This window comes from Populus alba, chromosome 2 (assembly GCF_005239225.2).
Source record: "Populus alba chromosome 2, ASM523922v2, whole genome shotgun sequence".
Lineage (NCBI taxonomy): Eukaryota > Viridiplantae > Streptophyta > Magnoliopsida > Malpighiales > Salicaceae > Populus > Populus alba.
The window spans coordinates 11013347-11039039 of NC_133285.1; the positions used below are offsets into that span (position 1 = coordinate 11013347).

The 25693-nt window shown below is 29.9% G+C and overlaps 1 protein-coding gene across 3 annotated transcripts; it reads right to left on the bottom strand.

The window, feature by feature from the left end:
• Positions 1–11350: 11350 nt before the first annotated feature.
• LOC118044487 (proline--tRNA ligase, cytoplasmic) lies at positions 11351–16350 on the bottom strand. 3 transcript variants are annotated; one of them, XM_035052780.2, is made up of 12 exons: positions 16157–16350; positions 15759–15874; positions 15477–15569; positions 15066–15182; positions 14512–14699; positions 14185–14251; positions 13562–13684; positions 13300–13452; positions 12789–13073; positions 12426–12644; positions 11872–11965; positions 11351–11698 (listed from the first exon to the last, which is right to left on the bottom strand). In XM_035052780.2, the coding sequence occupies exons 2-12, from the start codon at positions 15849–15851 to the stop codon at positions 11634–11636; spliced, it is 1497 nt and encodes a 498-aa protein (XP_034908671.1). In that variant the 5' UTR covers positions 15852–15874; positions 16157–16350; the 3' UTR covers positions 11351–11633. The 3 variants fall into 3 exon arrangements, with proteins under 3 accessions (XP_034908671.1, XP_034908669.1, XP_034908670.1); XM_035052778.2 differs by having other exon boundaries at positions 15759–15885; positions 16157–16349; XM_035052779.2 differs by lacking the exon at positions 16157–16350 and adding an exon at positions 15978–16129 and having other exon boundaries at positions 15759–15885.
• Positions 16351–25693: the final 9343 nt, after the last annotated feature.

Below are 25693 nucleotides of genomic sequence, written 5' to 3' on the forward strand. Positions count from 1 at the left end.
TTAGTATCTACGATTCTATGATTTATCAAGTTTTATTTTCTCTCAAACTTTCACTAGAGTTTTCAGTTATACAATGTTTGTAATTAATAAAGATTTTTAAAAAAGTATTAAATAACTTATTATTTTATTTATATTTTAATATTTGATTGCATTTATTTTGATTGAATTTCATTTCAGCTTTAGTTACCAAGGCATTGAAGGAAATACATTCTTAAAAAAATATGTATGATGGACGAAACTTTTAGTATAGGTAACATGGTCATATAGAAAATACATTATCAGGATAATTTCCAACATATCATATTTATATTTTAATACTAAAAGAGTTATTCATGCAATTAAAATATTTGGTGTTTTCCCCCTTATGCTTTATTATTGTTCATATATGAACAGTAAAATACCTCCCTCCTCATCCTTATTCATTTTTTATTTTCATCCTTTTAAAATTCACGCTCAAATTTTTTTATTTAATCCTTTTATGACTTAATTTCTTGAGATAAAGTTTTAAATTGTAACAAAAATAATAAAAAAAAAAAACTCAAAGATACCACGATGTAAAACACAAAAAAAAAAATATATGATTAATCTCACAATTTTTAGAATTTTTATCTGGTTCAGATCATTTGTAATTTTTAGATTTGAGAAAAGATAGAGAAAATTATTGAAAAACATCAGAGAAGAGAGCAAGTTGTTAGTTGATCATATTTTAACAATAAAAATGATCAATTTTGATGTTAAAGAGTTTTACTCAATGAGTGAAATTTGATAGTGACATTTTCCTCTATGAATATGCCTGGAAAAAAAAAATTGATCAAGGTACATTTAGATATTTGATTGGGTTGGTTTTTGTTTTTTGAGTGATTTTGGAATGTTGTAAGGTTTATAGAGATTTCTATTATGTTTTTTAGGTGTTTTGTTTCTTTGTGAAAATGGATGGGAAAATGAATTTTTTTGGTCAAAACTCAAACCCTCTAATTATTAATGCATGTGCCATTTGGACTAATTACAAGGACAAGAGCCATGAAAATCATAAAGACATTCAATGGAATGATTTGAGATGTTTGGTTCGAGCAAGCTTCGAGAATTCTTTCTAAATTAGTGTTAAACATGAAACTAAGTTCAAAACAGAATCTGACTTTGATCAATGCGATCCAAACAAGAGATGAAGTTGCTTAACATGATTAAAACTTAGTTTCACAACTTTATGTAATGATCATGCTTTGTTATTTTATTTTAAAACATTTTAAAACTAGTTTATATCTGCGTTTTAATTCCTACCCAATTTTTTAGTAGTATTTTTTATTTATTATATTGAACTATAAATACTCCTTTTGGTTTATAAGCTGCCACAACTTATTGATTATTCATATATAAATTTCTATATGAGAGATTTCTCTTACTCTTAGTTCTTTATAAAACTTTCAAAACATATCGGAGATCTCTTCTTTGTAGCATTCATTTTTATAGCTTTGGTTCTTATTTTGTTATAATCATTGGGTCAATTTATTTTCAACTTAATTTTAGTTTTATTGGGTTGTATTTAATCTTGATTGTGAGTTCTAAAGTTTTTACTTTTTAAGTTTGCATCACTCCCCCCCTTAATTTTTCAACCACCATAATGGTGGTTGAATTCTAGGTAGCAGCTCAATAGGTAACCTGTAACTCATATTTTATCCAAAAAAACTAGGTGTAAGCTTAGGCGTCTAGGCCTACCCAATCACCGCTAGGTTTTTTCAATTAAGACCATGTGCATGAAAACAATAAAATAACTATATAGTTTGACCAAAACAAATTTAAGATGATATTATTTTTTAATATTAAAATAACAACATATTAAAAGAAAAGAAAACGACTAAAATACTCTTAGAAACAAATTTTTTTTTGAATAAAACTAACCTCAAGAGGTATTTTTGTATTTTTACAAATTTGTTTTATAATATTAGCTAAGGGGCAATTTGGTATTTGACCTTATATAAAAAATAATAAACAATTTAAAAGTATAATGAAATGGCTAAAATACCCTTAAAGGGCAAAAATTTTAAAGTTGGAGTCAATGAGGTTTTTTCTTTTTTTATCATTTCACAATAGTTTTTTTGTTATTATTAAATTAGCTCAAGGGCAATTCGATATTTGAATAAAAATTTTTAAAAAAAGGTGGGGCGCGTGCGTGACATTAGTAGGCACGTGCAGTGCCTTCAGGTGTCAAAAAAAATCTTTTCACCTTGTCATTGGAAGCGCAACCATGTTCTCTTATCTGTAGAGAGGCATGTGTTGTGTTAATGGTCTAGTTTGTCGTCAGTTAGTTTTTTTTTTTTTTTCTTATTTTCTCCCCCCTAAAAATTACAGTATCCCCTTTTGTTATTATTATTTCAACTTCATTTCTTATTCTTATGATTTTTAATTTTTGTTATTAATCCTTTTGTAGAAGTTTTACTTATTTTCAATTTCATCCTTTAATTCTAATTGACCAAATATTATATTTTCTAATTTGGTCTTTATTTTTTTTATTTCTAATTATTTTTCTTGACCCTTTTGTAAAATAAATTATTGGTTTCTAATTTCATTCTTCAATCCAAATCGATGGTGTTATGTTTTTCAATTTGTTCCTCATTATTTTGATTTCTAATTTTTTTAAAAAAATTATTATTCTTTTTAATTTCACCCTTCAATCAATTTCTTTTTTATTTTTTTATATCAATTTTGATCCATATTTTTTGGAATTCTTTTAGGTCCTTTTGCTAAATTGCTTTTTTCTTCTTATCAATTTCACCCTTATTTTTTTTGGATCCTTTTGCTAAATTGATTTTTCTTTTCAATTTCACCCTTCAATCAAATATAAAATTTATTTTGTATTTCAATTTTGATATTCATTCTCTTAATTTCTATTTTTTGAATCCTTTTGTATAATTGAAATTCTTTTTTGAATTTAATTCTTCAATATTTGATTGATTAATAATTGAACTTTATGATATATATATATATATATATATATATATATATATTGATTTGGTCTAATAACTCCAGTCATGAGCTTGAAAAGTTAACACAATTATTTTTTTAGAAAAAGGGTTTTACAATTCTCTTTATTTTTATTGGATTATTTTAATTTTATGATCCGATTCGTGAGTTTGGCGGGATATCAAACATTAGCTCAATCTTGATTACCGAGGTTATAGGTTTGTCATGCTAACTTGAGTTAACTAAGACTAGTTTTTTTTGTCTTTTTTTTACACCATTGTGTACTCCCATATTTAATGAGTTTTGAATTGAGATACATTGTTTGTCTCTTTTTGAAAAAAAAATCCCCAGATTATCCTAATCACTTTTCTTTTTAAAATTGATTCATCTACTATTGTTTGCTTCATTTTTTTCCCTCTAATTGAAATGAACCCAACATAACTCAGACAAGTTTATAACCCAAGTCACATATTTGTTTTAAACAAAAAAACACTTGTTGCTACTAAATATCATTTCTTACACAAAATAGTCTGGCCTGTAACAAAAAGCAGATATCAAAGCTATTGTCGGGCTAAGTCCAAGAAGTTCACCCTATGAAAAAACTCCCCTACCCCGTTGGCATTAAAGCTTGGGGCACCTCATGCTTGTCACATGTTTAGAACCCAAAAAAGAAGACATGTAATAATTGGGAAATAGTGTAATTCATGAGTTATTAAACTTGTTTTGAAGTTTACCTATGCAAGGCCTAGATTAAGTATAAACCATGATCAATAAAAAGAAATTATAAAAAAATTAAAAAAAATATTGTTTTGAAAAATTAAAATGTCAAACCAGATTTGACCAAATTAATTAGATTATGAGCATCAAATAAGGTCAATTTCAAATTGACTTTTTAAAAACACCTAACCTGAACTAGGGGACGAGTCAGTTAGATTTTAGATCAACCCACTAAATTGGCCAAAGTTCAACAATAGTAATATAAATTAAGAGCAAATTAGCAATAATATGATGCTATGGTAGATATACTTCTACTTCTATTATAGATTAACCCTATATTTGATTTACTTTTAGGTTGTGCTGAAATCTACCGAATCATATTTTGAGTTTTTAAAATTTAAAAAGAAAAAATGATCAAAGTTAATGAGAAAACAACTTGCATCATAAAAATAAATGTTATGATGGGTATCAGTTATATCCATTGGACTCAAGATTTGTAATTTTTGCATAGATATGTAGAATTAGTCCAAAGATTAAACCTCTTGATATCATATATCTAAAATTTTCAAACATCATAATGAAATGATAAAAAAAAATAGAGACAAAGAAGTAAAATAAAAAGAGAACTAGCTAAGGGCATACCAGACAAGAAAGACCTAAACACTAATTAATATATTAGTTATTAGTTAGGGTTTACGTGAAGTATTTGACTAAGTTCATGTTTATGTTTTTAGGTGTTTTTAAAAAATAATTTTAGTTTGAAAAAATATGAAATTGATGCTTTTTATAATATTAAAAAAATAAAAAACATATTATAGTACTAAATTGAAAAAGCATAAAAAAAATCATTTTAATATCAGTAAAAAACAAATATTTTAAAAAACACATTACACTAAAGTCCCATGAACCTCCAAAGTGCTAAACTTAACCGACAGAATGCACCTTCCAAAACACCCCCAAGATGCCAACGAGTTTAGGACCATTTTCAAAGAGCAGAGGAGCACCAATCCATCAAGTACAAACAGGAACCCAGACCAATCAAGAAAATTAAAAATTTGTCCAAACAGATGGGGACAAAGTACAAGGAAAAACACAACGCAAAGGGAAGTCTCGAATCTGGAGCAGTACTGTAAAAAGAAGAGGTGAAGGTTTCCAAGGTCGAGTATCCAATGACACCAAACACAGCTAGTAACTGTGTGGAAGAAGAGAGAACAGCTTACTTCCCAGCATTTCCATGGATGCTCCGCCCTGCATTGGTTCATTCAACGAGTTGACTCTCCGTTTTAGGATCAGTTTACTGCATTTTTCTTCTTTCTTGTGCCCTATTACTTGGCAACAACGTCTCTTAGATCTTCATATTCTCATTTTGTCTCACAGGGCACGAGTGATGTTTAGGTTTCGGCAACCTCTTGATTTGTCTGTACTAATCCCATGTCAGAAGATTATGATGAAAGCTAATAATAATGTCTCCGGAAAAAAACATTGCTTATGTCTGATATCTCTTTGTTCTGATTTTTACTTATTTTATGATAAAATAATTTTGCTTACGAACGTGAAGATGTATCTCTTCTAATTTATTTTGTATCAAATTAAATCATGACATTACTTTAAGGGGCTGGCTAGGTTCTTACAATGGTTAAGGGATTTTGCTCTCTCCATTAACCTTTTTAGCTTGTACTTTGGAGATGTATCCAAGAAGATTAATTTATGTTTTAATTTTAATTTTTAAAATTCATAATGTTTTCTCGTTGTTTAAAAAAATTAAAACCAAAACCATCCAACAATTAAATACAATAATTTTATAATTAACTCAAACCCAGATAAAGCAGAGTGTGAACATGTTTTACACAAAATTTATATTGCCTAAGTCATCTCTCTCTAATAACTTTGATGTTCGACGATCTAAACCCAATACACTTTTGTTCAGCTATCAATTAAACCTAATGTATTATGAATTTGATGAACAAATATGCTTTTTTTTTTTTATTATCTAAGTTTGCTTATATGCCAGGTCTAATTTGGTTTTAGAAATCTAGAACTATGGGCTCTACTATTATATTAATTACATGAATTATTTATGTAAGAGGTAAAGATGATCTTCCTACATTTATAAATGTACAAAAGGTCTTTTAAGGGTCCTACTGCACTTACCTTCTCATTAATGTAATGTAAAAATTATTTATCTTTTATTAGTGACATGTATATGAGATATTTGTTTTTCATTAATAACATTAAAAGCCAAGAACTTTCCAAGTCTTTTCTTTTTTTTTTTAAAACGACAAAGTTCAAAGGTTATAAATACTTTCCGAATCATTCAAGTAAAAATATTCAGAACATTTTCTACTCTAAAAACTTACATATATTTTAAAGTAATAATCATCCTAAAAAAGAAGAACAAAAACTATTATTTTTTAAATTTAAGACTCTTTTCTTTTTATTTGTTATCTTACCCCTAAAAATCACTAATTTTATTATTGAAGAGTTTTTATATCTTACTGATTGGAATTTTTTTTTTGGTAAATATTACAGTTTTTATCATTAATTCAGTACTTCTCGAAAAAGAAAATTATATACTTGAACATTTTAATTAAAAAAAAAAAAAAACTTGTTCCTTAAACATTCTAGGTTTCGGACATCATCATTATGTAAACCAAGTAAGAAGCATGTAATCAGCAAAATGGTATCTCACCTAATGCAGTGGTTATGCTTTACTTTATGAAGATTCTTTGAAACAAAATTATTACGGAAGTTTGGTAGAAAGCAGGAGAATAATTATTACATATCTTTCTCTTCCAGGTTGCCACCAACAATAGCAGCTACCTTGCGTTGATAGAACATCAGTTGTCGCTGCTGCTTGTTTGCCGAAGAAAGACAGCATCTATATATATATATATATATATATATATATATATATATATGTGATAACACATATATTCGCAATTTCTTGTCTTGCACATATAAAGATTAAATGGGTGAAAAATAATCATTTATAAGATGATCCACTTATAAGAGTTTGAGAGTAAAAAATTTAATTTTTTTTTTTTAGGTTCGAGCCTTGTAATTGTTTATATGATGGTCATTGAAAGCTTATATGATCGTTAACATCAGAATTCATGAGATTAATTGAGGTACACATAAACTCGCCCAAACACCCACATTAATAATAAAAAAAATAAGTGAAAAATTTATATTTCTGATGTCCGATAATTAGTAGTCACATGTTGTTGATTATTGATTGGTGCAGATACATCAAAGATAGGGATTATCATGATAATCTTTATACACAACATCATTTTTGGATCTATCACACCTTACCTATTACTCTATATTTAATTTTCATGTGCTCGTTGGCCGTATATATCCAAGAACGCTACAAACTTAAATAGATAGGAGGACCACATTCCCAGTTCCATGTAAATATACGAAACCTAAGCATATAAATACTTTTTAACGCTTCTATCGAGTTATTAATGGTACTCTTTTGGCCTCCTCCAAAGTTCAAACAATAGTAAACCTAAACAAACTTGCTAGGACCAGCCTAGAACTAGGGAGAGACCATCTGATCTGTGCGTGTGTTGGTGTTTTTTGTTTTTTCTTTTTTTCATTTTAGGATGAGCATCAATTGAGGTCCAAGTTGGCGTTATAGTATAACGCGAAAATGGGCTTCAAAGTTCTTATTGAGCAATCATGCGAAACAGAAACGGAAACGGAGCTTCAAAAGACTCGGTTACTCAGGAACAAGAGTGTAAGCTAATTCCATATCTTTTCTTGATGTCTTTTTACTTTTTCTTGGTTTTTAGTTCCTTTTATTTTGTGGTGTTTTCTGTGTTTTTTACGTGGGGTTGGTTGCATGTAGTTGCTTTGAAGGGGAACGTCTTGCTCGTTTGCTCAAATTAATTCACAAGTAAACATTACACTCTCTTTTTCCATTTTCTTTTTCAAATCATGGAGTAATGATATCTTCCATTAAACTTTTGTAGAAGGGAGATAGAGTCAACCAAAACTTTGGAAGGAAACTCACTCCCCGAGAAGTTTATGTTCAAGTTGACGTTTTTTGTTTTTTTCGTTGCTAGTTTAGATGTGTAATGTAATGCAATTAACATGGGTGATGATGGTGGTGTCCTTTTGGCAACAATTTACTATTGGGGTCAATGAAGTCACTCGTGTTCTTGAACGTATAATGTTGTCGGCGACCGACAACGGAAGCTTCCCTCAAAATTTTCCCGTTGTGTGCAATAATCACAAAGTGTCCTACGTTAACCTTCAGGTTCTATCATTTCATTACAGCATTTAAAAGTTTTACAAACGAATATTATTTCTCGATATAAAATTATTTTTTACTTAGTAAAAAGTTTATTAACTAAATTATCGATGAAATATATCTGTTAGAATAATGTTTGTCAATAATTTTATGTTTTGTCGCTAATTTTATTGGTATAAAATAAAATAAAAACCGATGATTTTACAGACAAAAAATACACGCAAAAAAAAAAATTCAACTGGAAAATATATTGATGGAATTTATTCCGTCTGTATTTCTATCGGTAAATCATCGACGGAATAACAACGTCGGTGATTGTGGCACATGCAGTAAATATTTTGCAACTCTCTGTAAATTATGAACGACATAATTCCGTCTATAAATCCATCGGTGCTGTTTTAAAAATATTTTTTTAAAATGAAATTGTATAGAATAAATAATATAAAATTGTATAGAATAATAGTAAAAAAATACCAATTGAGTAAATAAAATTGTATGAAATATTAAAAATAAAATAATATTCATCCAAATATTAATTACAATTTTAGAGTGTTTCTAAAAAAATTGAACTATAACAATGACGGAGACGGAGGGAAGGGGAAGGGGAAGGAGGAGATTGGTCATTCTCGAAACCATACAGCCAAAGAAGGGAGACACACACGTACCACCCATATGTGATCTTATGTCCATGATGATCTGGTAGAGCTTTTTATAATTCGTCGAGAGTTGCTTATATTGCTGGATGAGATCAACCATGTGTTGTTTCAAGGCCACAATCTTCTCAAACTGGATGCTTAATACTGATTGAAAGTTTCCATCAAAATCATCTCCAATAACCATTCTTAAATGTCCTAAATTTGATGTTTTTGCTCAAGAAATTTCACCTTTTGTTATTTTCTTTTCACAAAACTTGCATGTAATAATGCGATGTGTCTGGAAACTCGGGATCATTTCAAATAATTATACTTCCACTCAAGATAATTCTTGTTGCCCCTTGAAGACTCTTCACTTGTCATTTTCTATAAAAGTAAAATGTAAAAATATTGTTAAATATAATCTCAATCTACAAAATATATACTAAATAACTTATAATTATTGTAGGTTCACAATATCAACTTTCACAAAGTTAAAATGCTAAAGTTTGGAAAAAACTAAGATGATTAAAAAAACAAAATAAATTGAAGTTTCAAAAATAGTAAACATGAGAAGAAAAAAATCAATTGTGAAGTTTGAAACTAAAGTTTCAGAAACAATAAACATGACAACAACAAAATATCAATTGTGAAGTTTAATGAGTGATGAACTTGAGATTTGAGAAATGTTCTTTTATTTAAAAAAACAAGTAAAAAATTTAGTAGCATGTCACTATGGATATTTAAAGAGAAAGGGAAGAATGCATATAAAGAAGAAATAAGATGTAGAGAAAGACCACATAAATATAGAAGAAAAAAAAAAAAAGATAACTAATGAATAAAATAATAAAACACTAAACAATACATGCAGATGGACTTGATTCTTCAATGTTTTTTATTTTTGGAAAAGCGTGAATACCATTAACCCACAACAAGCTTCTCTTTAAATGTGACTCCATCTCTATTTTAATGATTTTTTTTTTCTTTTAAAATCATATTCTTTATTTTTACAATTATACCCTTGAATTATTTTTTGGTGGTGAATAGAAAAAATATTGATAAATAGATAAAAACATATATCAATTTTTTTTAAAAAAAAAAAAAAAAAGAAAAGGAAAGGAAAACAACAGACATTAAGTCAGGGCAGAAGCGTAGGAGCTACAGAACTGAATTGGGAATTGAGATACCGCTATCACAAAGTTTGGATCATGGGCATCTTTCAATTTGGGAGCTCATGCTCACTCTCCCAAGATGATGAACAAGGCTTTCAGACATTGTACAAGCTTGCTGACGTGCTTGCAGAAGAAACCTCTGTGGTCTTTGTCGGACACAGCAACACATCTGTGGTGTTAAAGACGATATCCAATCGATTCATCATCCATTGTGTGCACGAGTTGACTTTCCAGTAGATAAGTTAGTTTTACTCTCTGGTAGTCTGTAGTTTTATAGACGAGAGAAAAATTCATCAAAAAGAAGATGAGAGAGATATCTATAAGATGGTTAAATTCTTTCCACCAATAACTCTCAATCCGCCGTTTTTACCTGTAATGATGTCTAAAAAAAATAAATTGGGGTTAAACAAATTTGATTTGATTTTGAATTTTTAGATCGTATTTAATGATTGAAATAGGGTTTTGAAGTTCCATTGGGAATTTTTTTCCATGTTTTTAGCTGGAAAAAAAAAAAAACATTTTCAGGTTTTTAGAATTCAAAAACTTAAGACTTTGATTTTTTTTTTTTTTTTTAAAGGTTATCAAAAACAGTTCTAGTTAAAAACAAAAATAAAAAACCTGCTTATAATAATAATAATAAAAGCATATAAAAAATATATCAAAAAATAACATGCTTATAATAATAAAAAAAAACTCATCAAAATTAAAAAAAAATACTAAAAAGAGAGTTTTAGCTAAAGAATATATTTTTTAATGAATCTAAATCAATTTAAATTTATGAATATTTATTTTAATTGCTTTAATTTTTTTACTCAAATAACCATGTTGTAAATAAAAGAACCATGGTACTTTTGTCAAAAATGAAAAACAAATGCTTAAATAAGAAAGATAATCTTAATTGAAGATATAAACTTTTTTCTTTTAAAAATCTAAATCATTAAAATTTTTATAATATTTATTTTAATTATCATAGCAAATGTTTTAAAAATAGCTCCACGAATCATTCAGACACTATGACCGAATTTTGAGGTATTGAAGACTCAAGTGTCCCTGTTTCCAAATCGACTGCCATAAAATAGCACATTTTGTTTTCGAGGGATGGGTCGGTTTCTTCCTTAAACCTGCTTGATATTGAGGGCGAAGCTTAGCCAGCCATGTATGCTCTCTGATATCGTACCGTATAGATTTATCTCAACCATAATCTTAAAAGTATTAATCAACTTAGGTTTAGTATAAATCTTACTAAAAATCCTTTTAAACCTTATTTTAAGAAAAACACAACAATTTATAATTTTTAAAAAACCATAAAACTACCACAATATTAAATATAAACATCAAAACTAATGTTTCTTTTTCTTCATGATTTATGCAAATTCTATTTTGAAAAAATTATTTTTGATATTAATATATCAAAACAATTTAAAAATATATAAAAAAATTATTTTAAACAAAAAAAAATAAAATTTAAGGTAACGTCCCAAACACACCTAAGTCTGGCCACCATCTGTATAACCACAGTTGAGCTGCAAGTATAGCTACGGTCCAGCCTTCAAAAATGTATCCTTCAGCTGTTCGGAAGTCAAATGAAAACGAAGAGAAGAGGCAGTTCAAAACACTGGCAAACTAGGTCCATCAAGGAGCCCAACGATATCATCAACAAGATTGTGTAAATTATCTGGCAACCTATTTGTTGTAGCAGATTTAAGCGTTGCAACCCAACATTTCAAGTAGAACAATCGATGTCGGAAATGGATTACAACAAAACCTAGTATGTTACCTTCATTTCCTGTTGTTCTGCTGCCAAATTACTTAAATGTGTGCCCAAACTGAAGAACATAAGCACCTGATATTCGAACTACATGAAAATTGAAGATTGCACAGGGACCTGATGATCTAGTAACTCCTGCCCCAGTAGGTCCATTTCTTTGCTGGCTTTCCAGAAGCAAAGCATGCGGTACCTGCAATTGTTTTTTTTTTTTAAAAAAAAAAAAAAAAAACAGTATTCAGGGAACAACATAGAATCAAAACCTAGTTGATTCATTGGAAATGTTTATTTTAAAGTTACGTCAGTGAGAAAAGGAATACCAATAATGACTCAAGTGACCATGACATGAAACGAGAGGGTTAATACCTTCAGGAAGCTCAGGCTGGTCAAATGGGGAACAAAGACTCTTGGCTGCTCCCATTTCACCTCTTGTTCGTTCTTTCACATCCCTTTCCACCTCCTGCAGAATTCAAGCAGAAAAACTGTCAGTGAGAGATGATCAATAAAAAGAATGGAAAAAAATAACATGGCAATGGCATCCATCTATGACTAAAATGGAGTTTACCAAATTTATTTGACAATTACAGAACAAAACCCAAACTTAACTAGACAACAAATCCAAAGCAATGATAGAATGCATCCTTATACTGAACTAGCATTCAATAATACAAGAATTAAGTAGTTCTGAAAATATGAGGCAATCAACCATAAATTTATGAACACGGATGATCACCTTTTGTAACAATACTCACGTCATAGTAATTCAGACTGGGACAAAAGTGAGAAAACAAATGCACACAACATGACACCAACTAAACAAAAGCACACCAATGGAACCTCATAATGAAGAAGGAATTTTACAGGAACAAAAAATTTAAACCATACACATTAAAAAAGTTTGCAGTGATGAGATATCATACCTCCTCATCACACCAAGGAGCTAAGATCATTTTCCTTTGACTGAGAGCTTCCTTGAATTCATCCCAAGTTTTCACAACTTTAATGCAAGCATCTCGCTTTTGTTTAGCAGCATCAAACAACCTCCGTTGAATACCATCCAACATATCTTTTACTTTCTCCATCAAACTGTCACGACTGATATCCACTTTTGCTGCATTGTCACGGCGAACTGCACGTACCTGTGAGAATACTTCCAACCAGGTGAGTAATTATACTTGGCTTTTAGCTCTAGCAACAAACAGAACAAGATACACAAAACAATATCAGAAGAGCATTGTGCAAATGGAAGACAATGAAACCAGTTGGAGGAATGGGATGCTCACCTGATTATTTGCCAAATCTTTGGGCCCTATTTCAATCCTTAGAGGAACACCTTTCATTTCCCAGTGAGAATACTTCCAACCAGGTGAGTAATTCTCTCTAAAGTCAGCCTCAGCACGAATACCTGCTTCACACAAAGTATCCACAGTTGCAGCACAGGCATCAAAGATTCCTTGAGTATCAGCATCTTTGTAAGGCACAGGAACAACAATAACTTGGACAGATGCCACTTTAGGTGGCAGAACCAAGCCTTTGTCATCTCCATGAACCATCACCATAACTCCAATCTGTAAAAGGGAAAGAATGGGATAAATAGAATCAGGATAAAGGAATATTAACAACTTATGAAGCATTAATGTAATAGCTAAGCAACTCTGAAGTGTAAAAGGGCCAATACATTGGTAAAAATATACACTGTCAAGTGCGAATGGATCATACCACCCAGAAAATAAAATAAAGAATACACTCTAGATAATGAATACAACTCCAGGTGATAAAAATCAGAAAGTTTACCGTCCGAGTACTATAGGCCCAAGAGTTCTGCCAGGCCATTCCCTTCTCTCCCTTCTCATTTTCAAAGTTTATTTCAAACATCTTTGCAAAATTTTGGCCCAAACAATGAGAAGTTGCACCTTGGATACCACGTCCAGTGTTGGGAATAAATGCCTAGTGCAGACACACAAATTTGAAAAAGAAATGATTCAGACTAAGACATGCTAGTAATTCATTAAATATTACAAAGGATAAGTCTTTGTCTGCTTTAATTTTTATGTACCTCAACACTAGTAGTGTAAAGTCCACCAGCAAACTTTTCCATCTCACTTTTCTTGCCCTTTATAACAGGAATAGCCAAGAATTCTTCATATATGCGTCGGTACAGTTCCAATATTTGAAGCACCTGATGCATACAAACAGGTACCAAAAGTATAAATAAAAAAAATGAGGAAAAGTGTAATGACGCTGGCAATATTTATTTTATAAATTATGAGATTAAATTATCAGCATCCAAGCAGGCATGCTATCAAAAAACAGGAGGAAAAAAAAAAAGCCTGACGTAAATCTTTGTATAAAAACAATCTTGATAAGCTGGTTAGATTATTCATTACGTCCCAAGCTTATCTAGCTCTGTCATAGTCAAGGGCCATGTGAATGACTAGATTCACCCCCAACCCATTCCATAATATATACACTTCTAGATTCGTAAAAATATGTGCTTCATGTGGACTATGATAAAATGGCAAAACTAAAAAGATGTTTTTTCCATGAAAACGTGATCTTGTGAATTACATGCTCCAAACAAGAATATGACAGACTTGTCTATGGACTGACAGGCTCCTCTATACAATTTTTAAAATGTTTTACGTCCACAAGGACAAGAATAAGTTCACAGATTCATACCTCTTCATCTGCTTCTTGCTTTGTTGCAAAAGCAGTGTGTCCTTCCTGCCAAAGGAACTCACGGCTCCTAAAACAAAAGCATAGGTCATCAGTATGGTCTAATATCAGTTAAAAATCTATGGCAAACAAGACAAAAGCTTCAACAGATTAAAAAAAGTGGTTTCTTAGAAGAATGAATACAAAAATCAATATTTCAAGAATAAATATGAAGAGCTTTGCATAAGAAAACGCAGACATAATCACATTTTTACAATATAAATCAAATAGCTGACATCAAATTCACTGCAGACAAAGCAGTTAACCATAAAGAAATCCAAATCAAACTACCTGATAAATGGTGTAGGATTGCTGAACTCCCATCGAACAACATTACACCACTGGTTGAGTTTCAAAGGCAGGTCACGGTGTCCCCTGATCCACTTAGAAAAATAGGGATACATGACAGTCTCACTAGTTGGTCGAATAGCAATAGGAACCTCCAAGTCAGATTTTCCTGATTTTGTCACCCAAGCAACCTGGAAAAGACCAAGATGATACAGTCAAAACCTCTTTTCTTCTGTATTTTTAAAATTCATTCTTGCAATGGAAAAAAAGTGCTACATTAGATAAAATATTGTTGAAAGCTGAGTAACAGCAAAACTTTTAAGTCTATTATCAAGTTATGATCCCACCAATATAGTCCTGCAATGAGAGTTTGGAGACGCTAGCCTACAAATTTTTCAATAAAGCATATTCTCTAGCATTGAAACTGCACTCTCATGGTTAGGCAGTGACCCCAAACCAAGCAACACCAATCTAGGAACATTAAATTAAATAAGTTCCTGAATCTGGTAAGGAAAAAAAAAAGCACCCCTTAACTCAAATTCTTTAACAAATCTCACCTCTGGAGCAAAGCCCTCAATGTGATCCTTCTCCTTTTCCAAAACACTAGATGATACAAAAAGAGGGAAGTAGCAATTCTTGATTTTTATTTTCTTGATTTCCACATCAAAGAATGCCTGCAGATTGACATCTTAAATATTAAGAAATCCGTTACCTAGATGACCTATAAAATAAAAGGAGCAAGGATTAATCAAAATGATATAATATAGAAAAAACAAATACAGCTTTACAAACTAAAAACCCTGCGTAGAAGTCAACTGTCATTACTGGGTGCAAATTCCTATATTCAAAAGTACCTTATGTAAAACGAGAATAGATTATAGAAAATCAACCACCGAAAGACTTTGTATCACAGAAAATACTAAAATGAAGTAAATAAATAGAAGATAATATGGGAAGGACTAACTTACTTGCATAGTCTCCCATATTGACATTGACCATGGCCTCAGAATATAACAACCAGAAATATCATAATATTCAATCATCTCCCCATTCACAACCACCTATAGAAGCCAAAAAGAAAACCACTTCACAATGGGAGCCAGGGAATTTAAATATTCGCTATGTTATTATGCATTACCGGCTAATTCCTAATGCAATCATCAACAATTTGCGATTACATTCATAGAATTTGTTGCATATACTAAAAAAAAAAAAAAAAAAAAAAAAAAAAAAAAAAAAACCTTGCTCACCTCTGAATACCATTCCCCGAAATTCTCTTCCTTTTTGAAAGTGAGACCTAACCCAGTCTCTTTCTTGACCTCCTTCTTTTTACCATCAGCCATTTTTCACAGCTTAAAAACTACACCTGATCAAATACTATTAACAAAAAAAAAATCAGACAACAAAAACAGATATGATAAACAGTAAATTCGCATGCATTTCACCCAATCCTAACAATAAACCTTTACCGAAATTGAAAACAGAATCCCAAAAATACAAATAAAAGAACTAATCTCCGATTAGTTGCTAACAGTCTGACACAATTGGAATTAAGAAGTGAACAGATAAGCTAGGCGTTTCGTATCTGGAAATATGAGTTTTAGGGGTTATGAAACACAATTCACGTTTTCATGGAATGAATTATTACCTCTTTGTTGATAAAAAGATAGAGAGAATACGAATACCAATATGGTTGGCGCTGGAGGTGGCGTTGTTGTCAATCCACAGCAGAAGAGAATAAAAGCAAAAGAAGTGAAGGATACAAAAGAGCGCGCGCGCGCTCTCTCTCTCCTGTCTAAAGTAAGAACCCGAGCCAGCTTTGAACAAGTAACGACTTTGCGGGTATTTTTTTTTCTGTAAAAGGTAACTGAATCGTGGCTGCCGTTATTTGCGGGTCGGATTAATTGTAATTTGGGTTGGAAGCTTATTTTTTTCTAAATTATATTCAAATAGTGTTGGGACTTGGGAGTGTGATAGAGTTATTCTTTAAAATATTTTTTATTTTGAAATTATTTTAAATAATATTTTTTTATTATTAAAAATTATTTTAAATATTAAAATAAATAAAAATTCAAAATTAATCCTTCTTATTTAGGACACAATACTAAACACTAAACGGCGGCTTAATGTAATTCGTGAAAGAGAAAAAGTAACGTCATCATGTTCGTATAAGTGCACAAGGCCGAGTTATAATTATCGGAAATAAAAAAAAACAAATTCTAAGATATGTTTAATATATTACTGATCACGAATTTTTTATTTATTTATTTATTTATTTTTAGAGAGAATTTGTTCGAACTTCGAAGGGTTTAATGTAACAGTAGCAAGGAAAAAAAAAAAAAAAGGCGACATTGATGTCTGGTGGAGAGGAATGCTAGCAGTAGTGTTTTTTTTTTTTTTTTTTTAATATTTGATAATATAAGTGGAAAATAATCTGGTGGTATTCGACTATTGAAGTTTCCTTTTCAGGCACCACATGATTATTTTAATTTCATTAACTTTATCGTACATTAAATATTTTTTTAATAAAAAAATTATATATATACAGGTTTTTTTAATATATTTTTTATAATTAAAAAAATTCTAAGAAAAAAAATTATACATAAATATAATCGAGAATTATGTATATTAATAAATAAATAAAATCATAAATGATAACTTTAAAAAATAGAAAATTTAAGCGATAGGATAAATCAAGATATTTAATCTTCTAAAATAAGATATTTATCCGATTGTATTTATTAAAATAATTTTTTTATTTAATCAAATAATAATAGAAATAAAAAAATATTAAATTGACTGAATAAAATAAAAGAAAAACAATATTATGCAAGGCTACACATATTAGAAATATTATTTAAAAATAAATATTTTTTATTTTAAAAATAAAGTTCATCTATACAAAATATATAAAAAAATTATACATGATTGAGAAAAATCTCTTTAAAAATCAAATGCATACAAAATAATCATCATTTAAAAGAGATTCTCTAAACAATATAAAAGAGAGAAGGGGTATTAATATAAACAAAAAAATATAATTTTGAAAAAAAAACATATAAAAAAGAATTAATTAAAAATAGAAAAAAAAAAACTTAAAAAGAAGAAGAAGAAGAAGAAGAAGAAGAAAATGCCAGGCGCTACTGGATCTGGTAAGTTAAGCCAGCCAACCTAGCCCAGAGAATTAGTTATTTAAATTATATGAATTGTGGTTTTTTTGGACAGAGAATTAATTGTAGAAAAAACTGTCTTATGATATGTCTCTTAGTAGAGTCGTAGATAACATTTGCAACTTAAGTATCACAATTGGCATTTGCAACTCTTGAGTTGCAAATAATAAATACGACTTGCATGTCGTAAATGTTATCTGTAACACTTATATCGAAGATACTATTTGCAACTTGATCAAGTGTGACAAATTCCTAAATATTTTTTCGTCTATGCTATTTTACCAAACAAAAAAAATTATTGTGCTAAGTTCCTAAAAAACTTGAAATATTTTCCTTTTTACATTTTGATTTCAACATGACATATACCTATCAATTGATAGCAAATAACATGTTACACCTAAACATGCACTAGAAAGAAAAGTAGTGATGATGATGTCGCAACACTGAAAAACCAAATGAGTACAACATTAATAGAAGACAAAAGCAAAAGTGCATGGCTAACCAACATGTATAGCAACAAATTATATGCAACCCTAGCCCAAGTTGTCCTAGTGACCATTCCAATTGCTTTAATATGTTCCAAACTTAATGAAAAAAAGATATAATTTAGGGATATATTGTAAAATAACAATCAAAGCAAGGGCATTGCTCTTGTGATCAATTTGAGAGTTTTCTTGTTGCTGATATAACAAACTAGATGATAATCTGCAATAAATTTCAATCAATTATAATTTTTTTTTTTATAAGTTGAAATCATGAAACAGAGACAACTAAAATATTCAATGTTTATTGACTAATTAAAACTAGCAGATAGTGCAAAAGTGGAGCAAAGCATGTTTGTTTTTCTAAAGTGAATTGAAGTCTAGAACTAAATCTGATAAAGATTATACCTTACCCATCTTGTTTAACTATGTGATTTTTATCAAACCAATTTAAGATTTTTTTCATACATGGGTTCCTCAACAATAGCAAGTGATTCATTATTTGCTACAATATGTAAGATTGAGATACGAGGTTTCTAATAGAAATGGTGATTAAGATCCTAACCATATCAAAAATTTAAATTCTTGTAGGATGAAAAGTCCATCTTAATGTATTTCTCTAAAGACTCGTTAATCCTCGTAAAGAAGCACATCGACCACACATAAAGAGATAGAAACATGGTGGGGAAAGAAGAGATGTAAGTTAGGGTTTTTAAAAGGAAATAGAAATAGGTTATTTAAAAAAAAAAATTCAATGTCAATTAGAATTGAATTCCTTAAGCAAATCAATTGGTCTCCCATATGATTTGCTTTTGGTCATTTTTAATAAAATTAAATTTCATTTAGAGTTTAAACCAATATCATCAAAAGAGTTCCGAACACACTATTAAATTTAACCTTTTAAATTGAATTGAATTGAATTCTAAATGTTCTAAATAGTCTATAAAACAATGATTGAAATAAAATCTTTAATATATTTAGACAATACTTTTATAAGATTGCAGCCTGTTAGGATTAAACTTGTTAAAAAAGTGATTGTTAATGAAAAGGGAGTTGTACATATAGCCATTTGGTATTGTTAAACACAACCACTTTTGTTCACTTTAGTCTAAAAATAATATTTGATTAGGTTATATTTTGCTTTGAGAATAAAATACACACACACACATATATATAAAAGTAGTTTATTGTAAAAGTATAGTTTTATCAAATTGAATTGTTATGTTAATTTCTTCTAAAACTAAAGCAAAACATAGTACAACATAATAGCTGAAGTATAATATAATATATTATAAATTATTTTTGACCCCTCATAAAAAAAAAATCTTGCCCAAAACAAATTGCAAAAAAAAAAAGTATATTTAAAAAAAAATCACATTTTATTTTTATTTTGGTAATGTTCTCAACTCTTTTTTTATTATTATTTTGAGTGTTATTATTTTTCATAGTTTTTGTATATATCTTTTTTTTTTTTTGTCATGGAAGCAAAAATAATAACATAAAAAATAAAGAAAATAAGAAATGTGCAATTAGGGGCAAAATTTAAATAAATAATGAGATAAGGTATTATTAGCTCAAAATGAAAAGAATACAAATCCAAAGACTAAACTAAAGAAAGTAGAGAAATGAGAGGACTGCAAAAATATGTAATTAGGGACTAAATTGAAAGAAATTTTGAGAAAAAGGTGCAATTGGTTAAGATAAAAAAAAAAATCCAATGACTAAACTGGAAAAAAAAATAAAGAACCTAATAAATAAAATTAGACTTTTCTTTCAAATGAAACGACAGTGTTTCACCCAAATAAAAAGACATATAAAAAAAATTCTTTTTGATGCATACCCTACACAATCTTCCTTCTTTCTACGCAATGCCCCTTATCCATAACCAATGAAATGATTGCATTTTATTCTCTTTCTCAAACTCTTTAACACAATCAAAACACACTCACTCTTTTATTGGCATCATTTATCTTATCACTACACCTCATATACCAAAGAGATCATTGAAACCATTGCAAACAAAGATAACTAAGGATAGTTAACCATAGGGGTGTTCATGGTTCGGTTTAAACCCAAAAAACGAACCGAACCAAATTACAGTATTGTTGTAAAAAATTAACCGAACCGGACCGAAAACCGGTTCAAACCGAACCGGTCCGGTTCGATTAAATCCGGTTTTTTAAGGAAAAAACCGGGAAACCTAATCCCTTGGGTTTTTTTGGTTTTTTTTTTTTTTAAAAAAAATTGGCTTACGGTTTGGGAAGATTTAGTCTTTCATTCATTACAAAATATCCCAAAAGGCAGGAATTCACTTCAAAGAAAAAGGATTTTGCCTTACATTAAATTAAGCTTTTAAATTTAAAGCAAACTGATATTCGGTTTTAAACATTTATAATGTTAAGCTAATTCACATGGCTAACTTTTAATATGAATTGACTAACTTTCAATATGAATTAAAATCTGGACATGAATTTGAACATTAATTAAAATCCCATAGAGATGCAAATTAGCTGACTTTTAATATACTTCCCAAAGTGTTAAATTAATGCAATATGCAAGATGCATGATCAAATTTTAAAACCTCAAATTAAAAGTCTGTTCGCACTAGAAAAGTTAACATTAACAAGCAAATACATTAGCAACCAACAATAAATTATCATAAACATCCGACATAATTTAAACTTTGAAGAAAAAAACCTAGTAACACCAACATCCAAAAATTCCAACAAGGATAATGCTATAAAAAAACACTACCAAATTAAAAACATATTAGAGTTCAACTATTGAAAGAATTAAGTATACAAAATTTTAAGGGAAATTAACAAGGTAAAGTAAATTAATTACCCAAAACAATTATATTCCAAGATTGCACCAAACCACCAATACTACTTACAAACAATCAATTGAGATTTTTAAACTTTCACCAAATTCTACAAAAACATAAATTAAAATGTTAGATTAAACATATGTAAATAAACAATATTATAAAATAACTATATTTCAATTTGTAAGAGAAATTACCTGACTCAATCATCTCAGAATTTTCAATATAATCCATGAAGGTTCTAATATTGATTGGAATTAGTGCTAAACTCAACCAATTCTGATAATAAACAAGTGCTTGCACTGTCGATGGAGATAAAGAACTTCGAAATGAATCTAATATACGACCGTCAGTACTGAATGCTGCTTCAGAAACAACTGTAAATACCGGGATGGCTAACACGTATTGTGCCACCTTAGAAAGAATCTTGTATTTTGTAGCATTACACCTCCACTAACCCAAAATATCTAATTTAAAATCATTTGGATCCTCATAATTATCACCTAAATACCTCTCAACCTCTTTTTTTTTTTTTGACACTACCCTTTTTCTCTAAATGTTTTTTGAATTGAGAAGCCAAGTCATCCAACATATCATCATTTACCACCATTAAATCTACATTGACAATTTCATTTATACTTGTTCCAACACTATGAACAACCTCAACATTCTCATCAACATTCATGTAATGCTCAAACAACCTTAGCAAAGTATCTTTAACCTTAATTGTAAAATTTTCAGCCTATTCAACATCATACAATCTTCCAAAAAAAAATCTCACATACTCTAATTTGAAGCGTGGATCTAACAAAACAGCCACATATAACAAAAAGTTTTGTGCATCTTGATCCCCCCAATATTTTTTATACTTTACCATCATATTCTTTGCCATTTTACTTACATAAACATCTTCATTTCTACAAAGTTGAGATATGCTTGTGTGCATAGAAATCAATTCTTGAAAGAAAGAATTAGATGTCACATACAACGAGCCATAAAATTTCAATATAACCATGTAAAATAATTTCAAGAACTTGACAAAAGATCTAGCCTTTTCCCAATCTTCTAAAGCAGGAGGACCTAAGTTTTTTTGTTTCCTTTGTGAATCAACCTCAAAGTAACTCAAATACCTAGGATCAGTTTCTTCTAACGTCATAAGAACCACATCAAATTTAACAGCTGCATCTAGCATCATATATGTAGAGTTCCATCTAGTTGCAACATCCAAGCAAACAGATTTTTTACTCCTAATTTTCAACATTTCCGCACATTGATTAAAAACAAGTTGTTTAGAAGGAAAAGATCTAACAAACCTTACTGCATTCCTAATTTTAACCACTAAATCATCAATATCTTTCAACCTCGCATATACAATAAGATTAACAATATGTGCACAACATCTAACATGCATGAAGTCATTTGACAATATATTAGTTGCCCACCCAATTGTTACTCTTTTCAGATATTTTATTGTCAAATTATTTGAACTTGCATTGTCTATAGTAACTGTTAAAATCTTATCAATTCCCTATTCCAATAAACAACTCTCAATCGCTTGGCCAATGGTTTCACCTTTATGATTAGAAACTTGACAAAAGTTTAGAATTCTTTTATTCAAGTTCCAACCTTCATCAATCCAATGAGCAGTCAAACACATATAATTAATATTTTGAATTGATGTCCAAGTATCAGTTGTTAAACATAAATGTTGATCCTTAAGAGCTTTCTTTAATTTCTCCTTCTCAACTAAATAAATTTTCAAACAATCTCTCCAAATCGTCAAACGAGAAGGAACATCAAATCTAGGCTGCATTACTTTACAAAATGATTTAAATCCTTTGTTTTCTATAAAGTTAAAAGGTAGCTCATCAAGTATAACCATTTTTCCAAGGGCTTTCCTACACTCTTCATAATTATAACCCACTACCTTAACAGCCACCAAATTTTCCTCTCCATTATCACCCCCTCTATTTTAGGCTTAGGTTCTAAAACTAGAGTTTTTTTCCATCTAGTTTTTTAAAGTGATCCCAAATTTAGGATGTTTTTCTTTTATTACATCTAGAAGGTGGATTACCTTCTTCAGTGTTTTTATTTGTGCTAGAGGTAGTAACTGGAACTGGAATAGACAAAGAATTTGGTTCTAAACTTGAAGGATTTGACTCATTTGATGTAGGATTTTCCCCATTATCCATCTGAAATTAAGAAAACAACAACATGAATCAACATCTGACTACAATTGAGAATCAAGCAGAAGTTGAGCATCATGTTAGGTTCATATAATTGTAAAAAGGCATCTATCACCTCTTTATTCTAAGAAACCTGCATACTGTAAATTACACATGCAATGGACCTGAAAGTCTGTAATGGACCAATTTCAATTGCAAAAAGTTTGTAATGGACCAATTTCTATTCTAAAAATGAAGGAAAGAGTAAGCAAAACCCTAAAAGTCCATGGCATTTACACATGCTGATCCAACACATTTTACTCAATCAAGGCCTTGGTTCCATTAACTTATTCAGATTTTCATTGAATTATTTCACTCCCCCATATGGATTCTCACGCAATCTCTTTCTTATATAATTATTAGCACTTAGCAGGACTAAACATTTAACAGATCATACATTAACATTGAACAGAATGAATTTATTGCCAGAATAAAACAGAATGAAGTCATGAACATACTGCCAGCAGCCCAGAATTAATACAACAAAAAATAGATTGATAGCCAAACAAAGCAATCAAGATAAAACAAATTGATAGTTAATGATATAGATAAAAAAAAAAACTGATAATACAGATCAAAGCAATCAAGATAAACCGATACATATTAAAGTTAACAATGCTAAACAAAGCAATCAATAACTCTGCATATTAAAGTTAACAATGCTAAACCGTTTACATGTTTCGTAAATTAACTTCTTTGCCACTGTGTATAACACAGAATATTTATCAATAAAGTGGGGGAAATTATTGATTGAAATCACAGCAATATTTATTATTTTATACCATGACGGTGACAGAGAAACACAAATTCTCAGTTCATCAACTAAATCTGAACCCATGAAACTTCTGATCAATACTATTCTATCTATAACTCTCTTCGAATCACACTAGCACTGGTAAAAGTTGCTCTCACCCATAAAAAATGCAAAAAAATCCCATGTGATAGCTCTATTCAAAACTGCTCGTGATTCATGCATCTCACAGCATGGTTTTACAAGAAAAGCAGAAAAAGAATCGTGGGGAGTTACAAGATGTAACCCACAAATGTTACAACTTACATTGAAAATTAGCAGTATCATTGACAATATGAAATAGAAGCAAATACATTTAGCAAAGTTCAGTGGTTTTCCTTTTCTTTATTATTGATATTGAAACAAGACAGGAACCAGAGCCAACATTAAAGTCTATTTAATTTATCTAAAGCATTGTGTAAAAGGTGTACAATGAACAACTATTTAATTATGACAGTAAATCAATCAGCACAACTTAGTGTAAGGCCCAATATCTCTTGAACAGTTTAACGCTCGCTCAACTTCTGAGGTGGATATGGGAATTGATTTAAAGTGGCATTAAAGTCATCAAATGAAAGATCAAGATTAGCACGTTATGTGAAGCACACGAAAATGAACGCATGGATAAACAATAAACTTTACCTCTTTGACTCTTTCTGCTGCAGGTGAAGAGAGACACCAAGGGGTTTTGTTTCTGGTTTTTTTCCACTACAAGTCTATTAGATGGATGCGGAGATGTGGGTTATTTACTTGTTGATCAGCTAGAGAAGAGAGTCAAGAGACACATGCAGGGGCAAGAGGTAGGGAAGTGAAAATTGAAGGGGAAAGGAAGAAGGCTGGTCTGATGTGGGCGGCGGTTGCAGAAGTGAATTGTAATATCATTTAGGTTTAGGTTTACACTTTATTATACCATTTAGTATTTATACTAGGTCGTTTCTACCTTTCTGGCTTTATTTTTATAGGTAGCTGGTTCGGTTCACTGGTTTTGGTGGTGAAATCGGAACTGACCGAACCGGAAAGATTTTTGGTTTTAGTAATCGGTTTAATCGGTTTTTCATCTCGGTTTGGTTTTCTCGGTTATTCGATTTTTTTGAACACCCCTAGTTAGTCATAATTTTTCAAACATAACAACTAACATTTAGGGTTGAGATTTGTCCTAATGCACCAATGGTCCTGATCAAGCCACCTAGAGGAGGTTCTAGAAGATCGCTTGCTTCTATAAATAGAGAAATAAGAGGAGAAAAAAACCCGAAGGTAGAGAAAGAAATTTCCGAGAGAGGAGATTTAATAGGTTCTCTAATTTTACTATTCAAAATACAAAATAATGTACATTTCACTTGACTTTTCTTTTTTCTTTTTTTTTTATTTTATTCATATGTGTTTTTATTTTATTTTATTGACTTTTTATTCATGATAACTTTGTTTTGTAAAATTATATTTTTATTTTTTAGGTATAAAAATTCATTTTTAGAAGTATATTATTATTCAAAAATGTACGTTTTACTATTCATATATGATTACTATTCATCGCCCATGTATTTTTATTTGCTTCATGTTAACATTAGTTTCATTTTGAAAACCATGTTTTCGTCTTTTTACGGATGCATGTGCGCGAAAACATAGTGTCGTCAAAGTATAACGAAACGCCGTCGTCCCTGCCTTATCCCTGAAATGTTATTTAACCAAACAAAACA

Excerpts from the sequence above, each read along its gene's own strand:
- LOC118044487 (XM_035052780.2), bottom strand. The coding sequence starts at position 15,851 with ATGGCTGATGGTAAAAAGAAGGAGGTCAAGAAAGAGACTGGGTTAGGT. Across the intron at positions 13,453-13,561 it reads TTTACACTACTAGTGTTGAG|GCATTTATTCCCAACACTGG; the intron begins GTACATAAAAAT and ends TGTCTGCACTAG. Across the intron at positions 12,645-12,788 it reads AAGATTTGGCAAATAATCAG|GTACGTGCAGTTCGCCGTGA; the intron begins GTGAGCATCCCA and ends GTATTCTCACAG.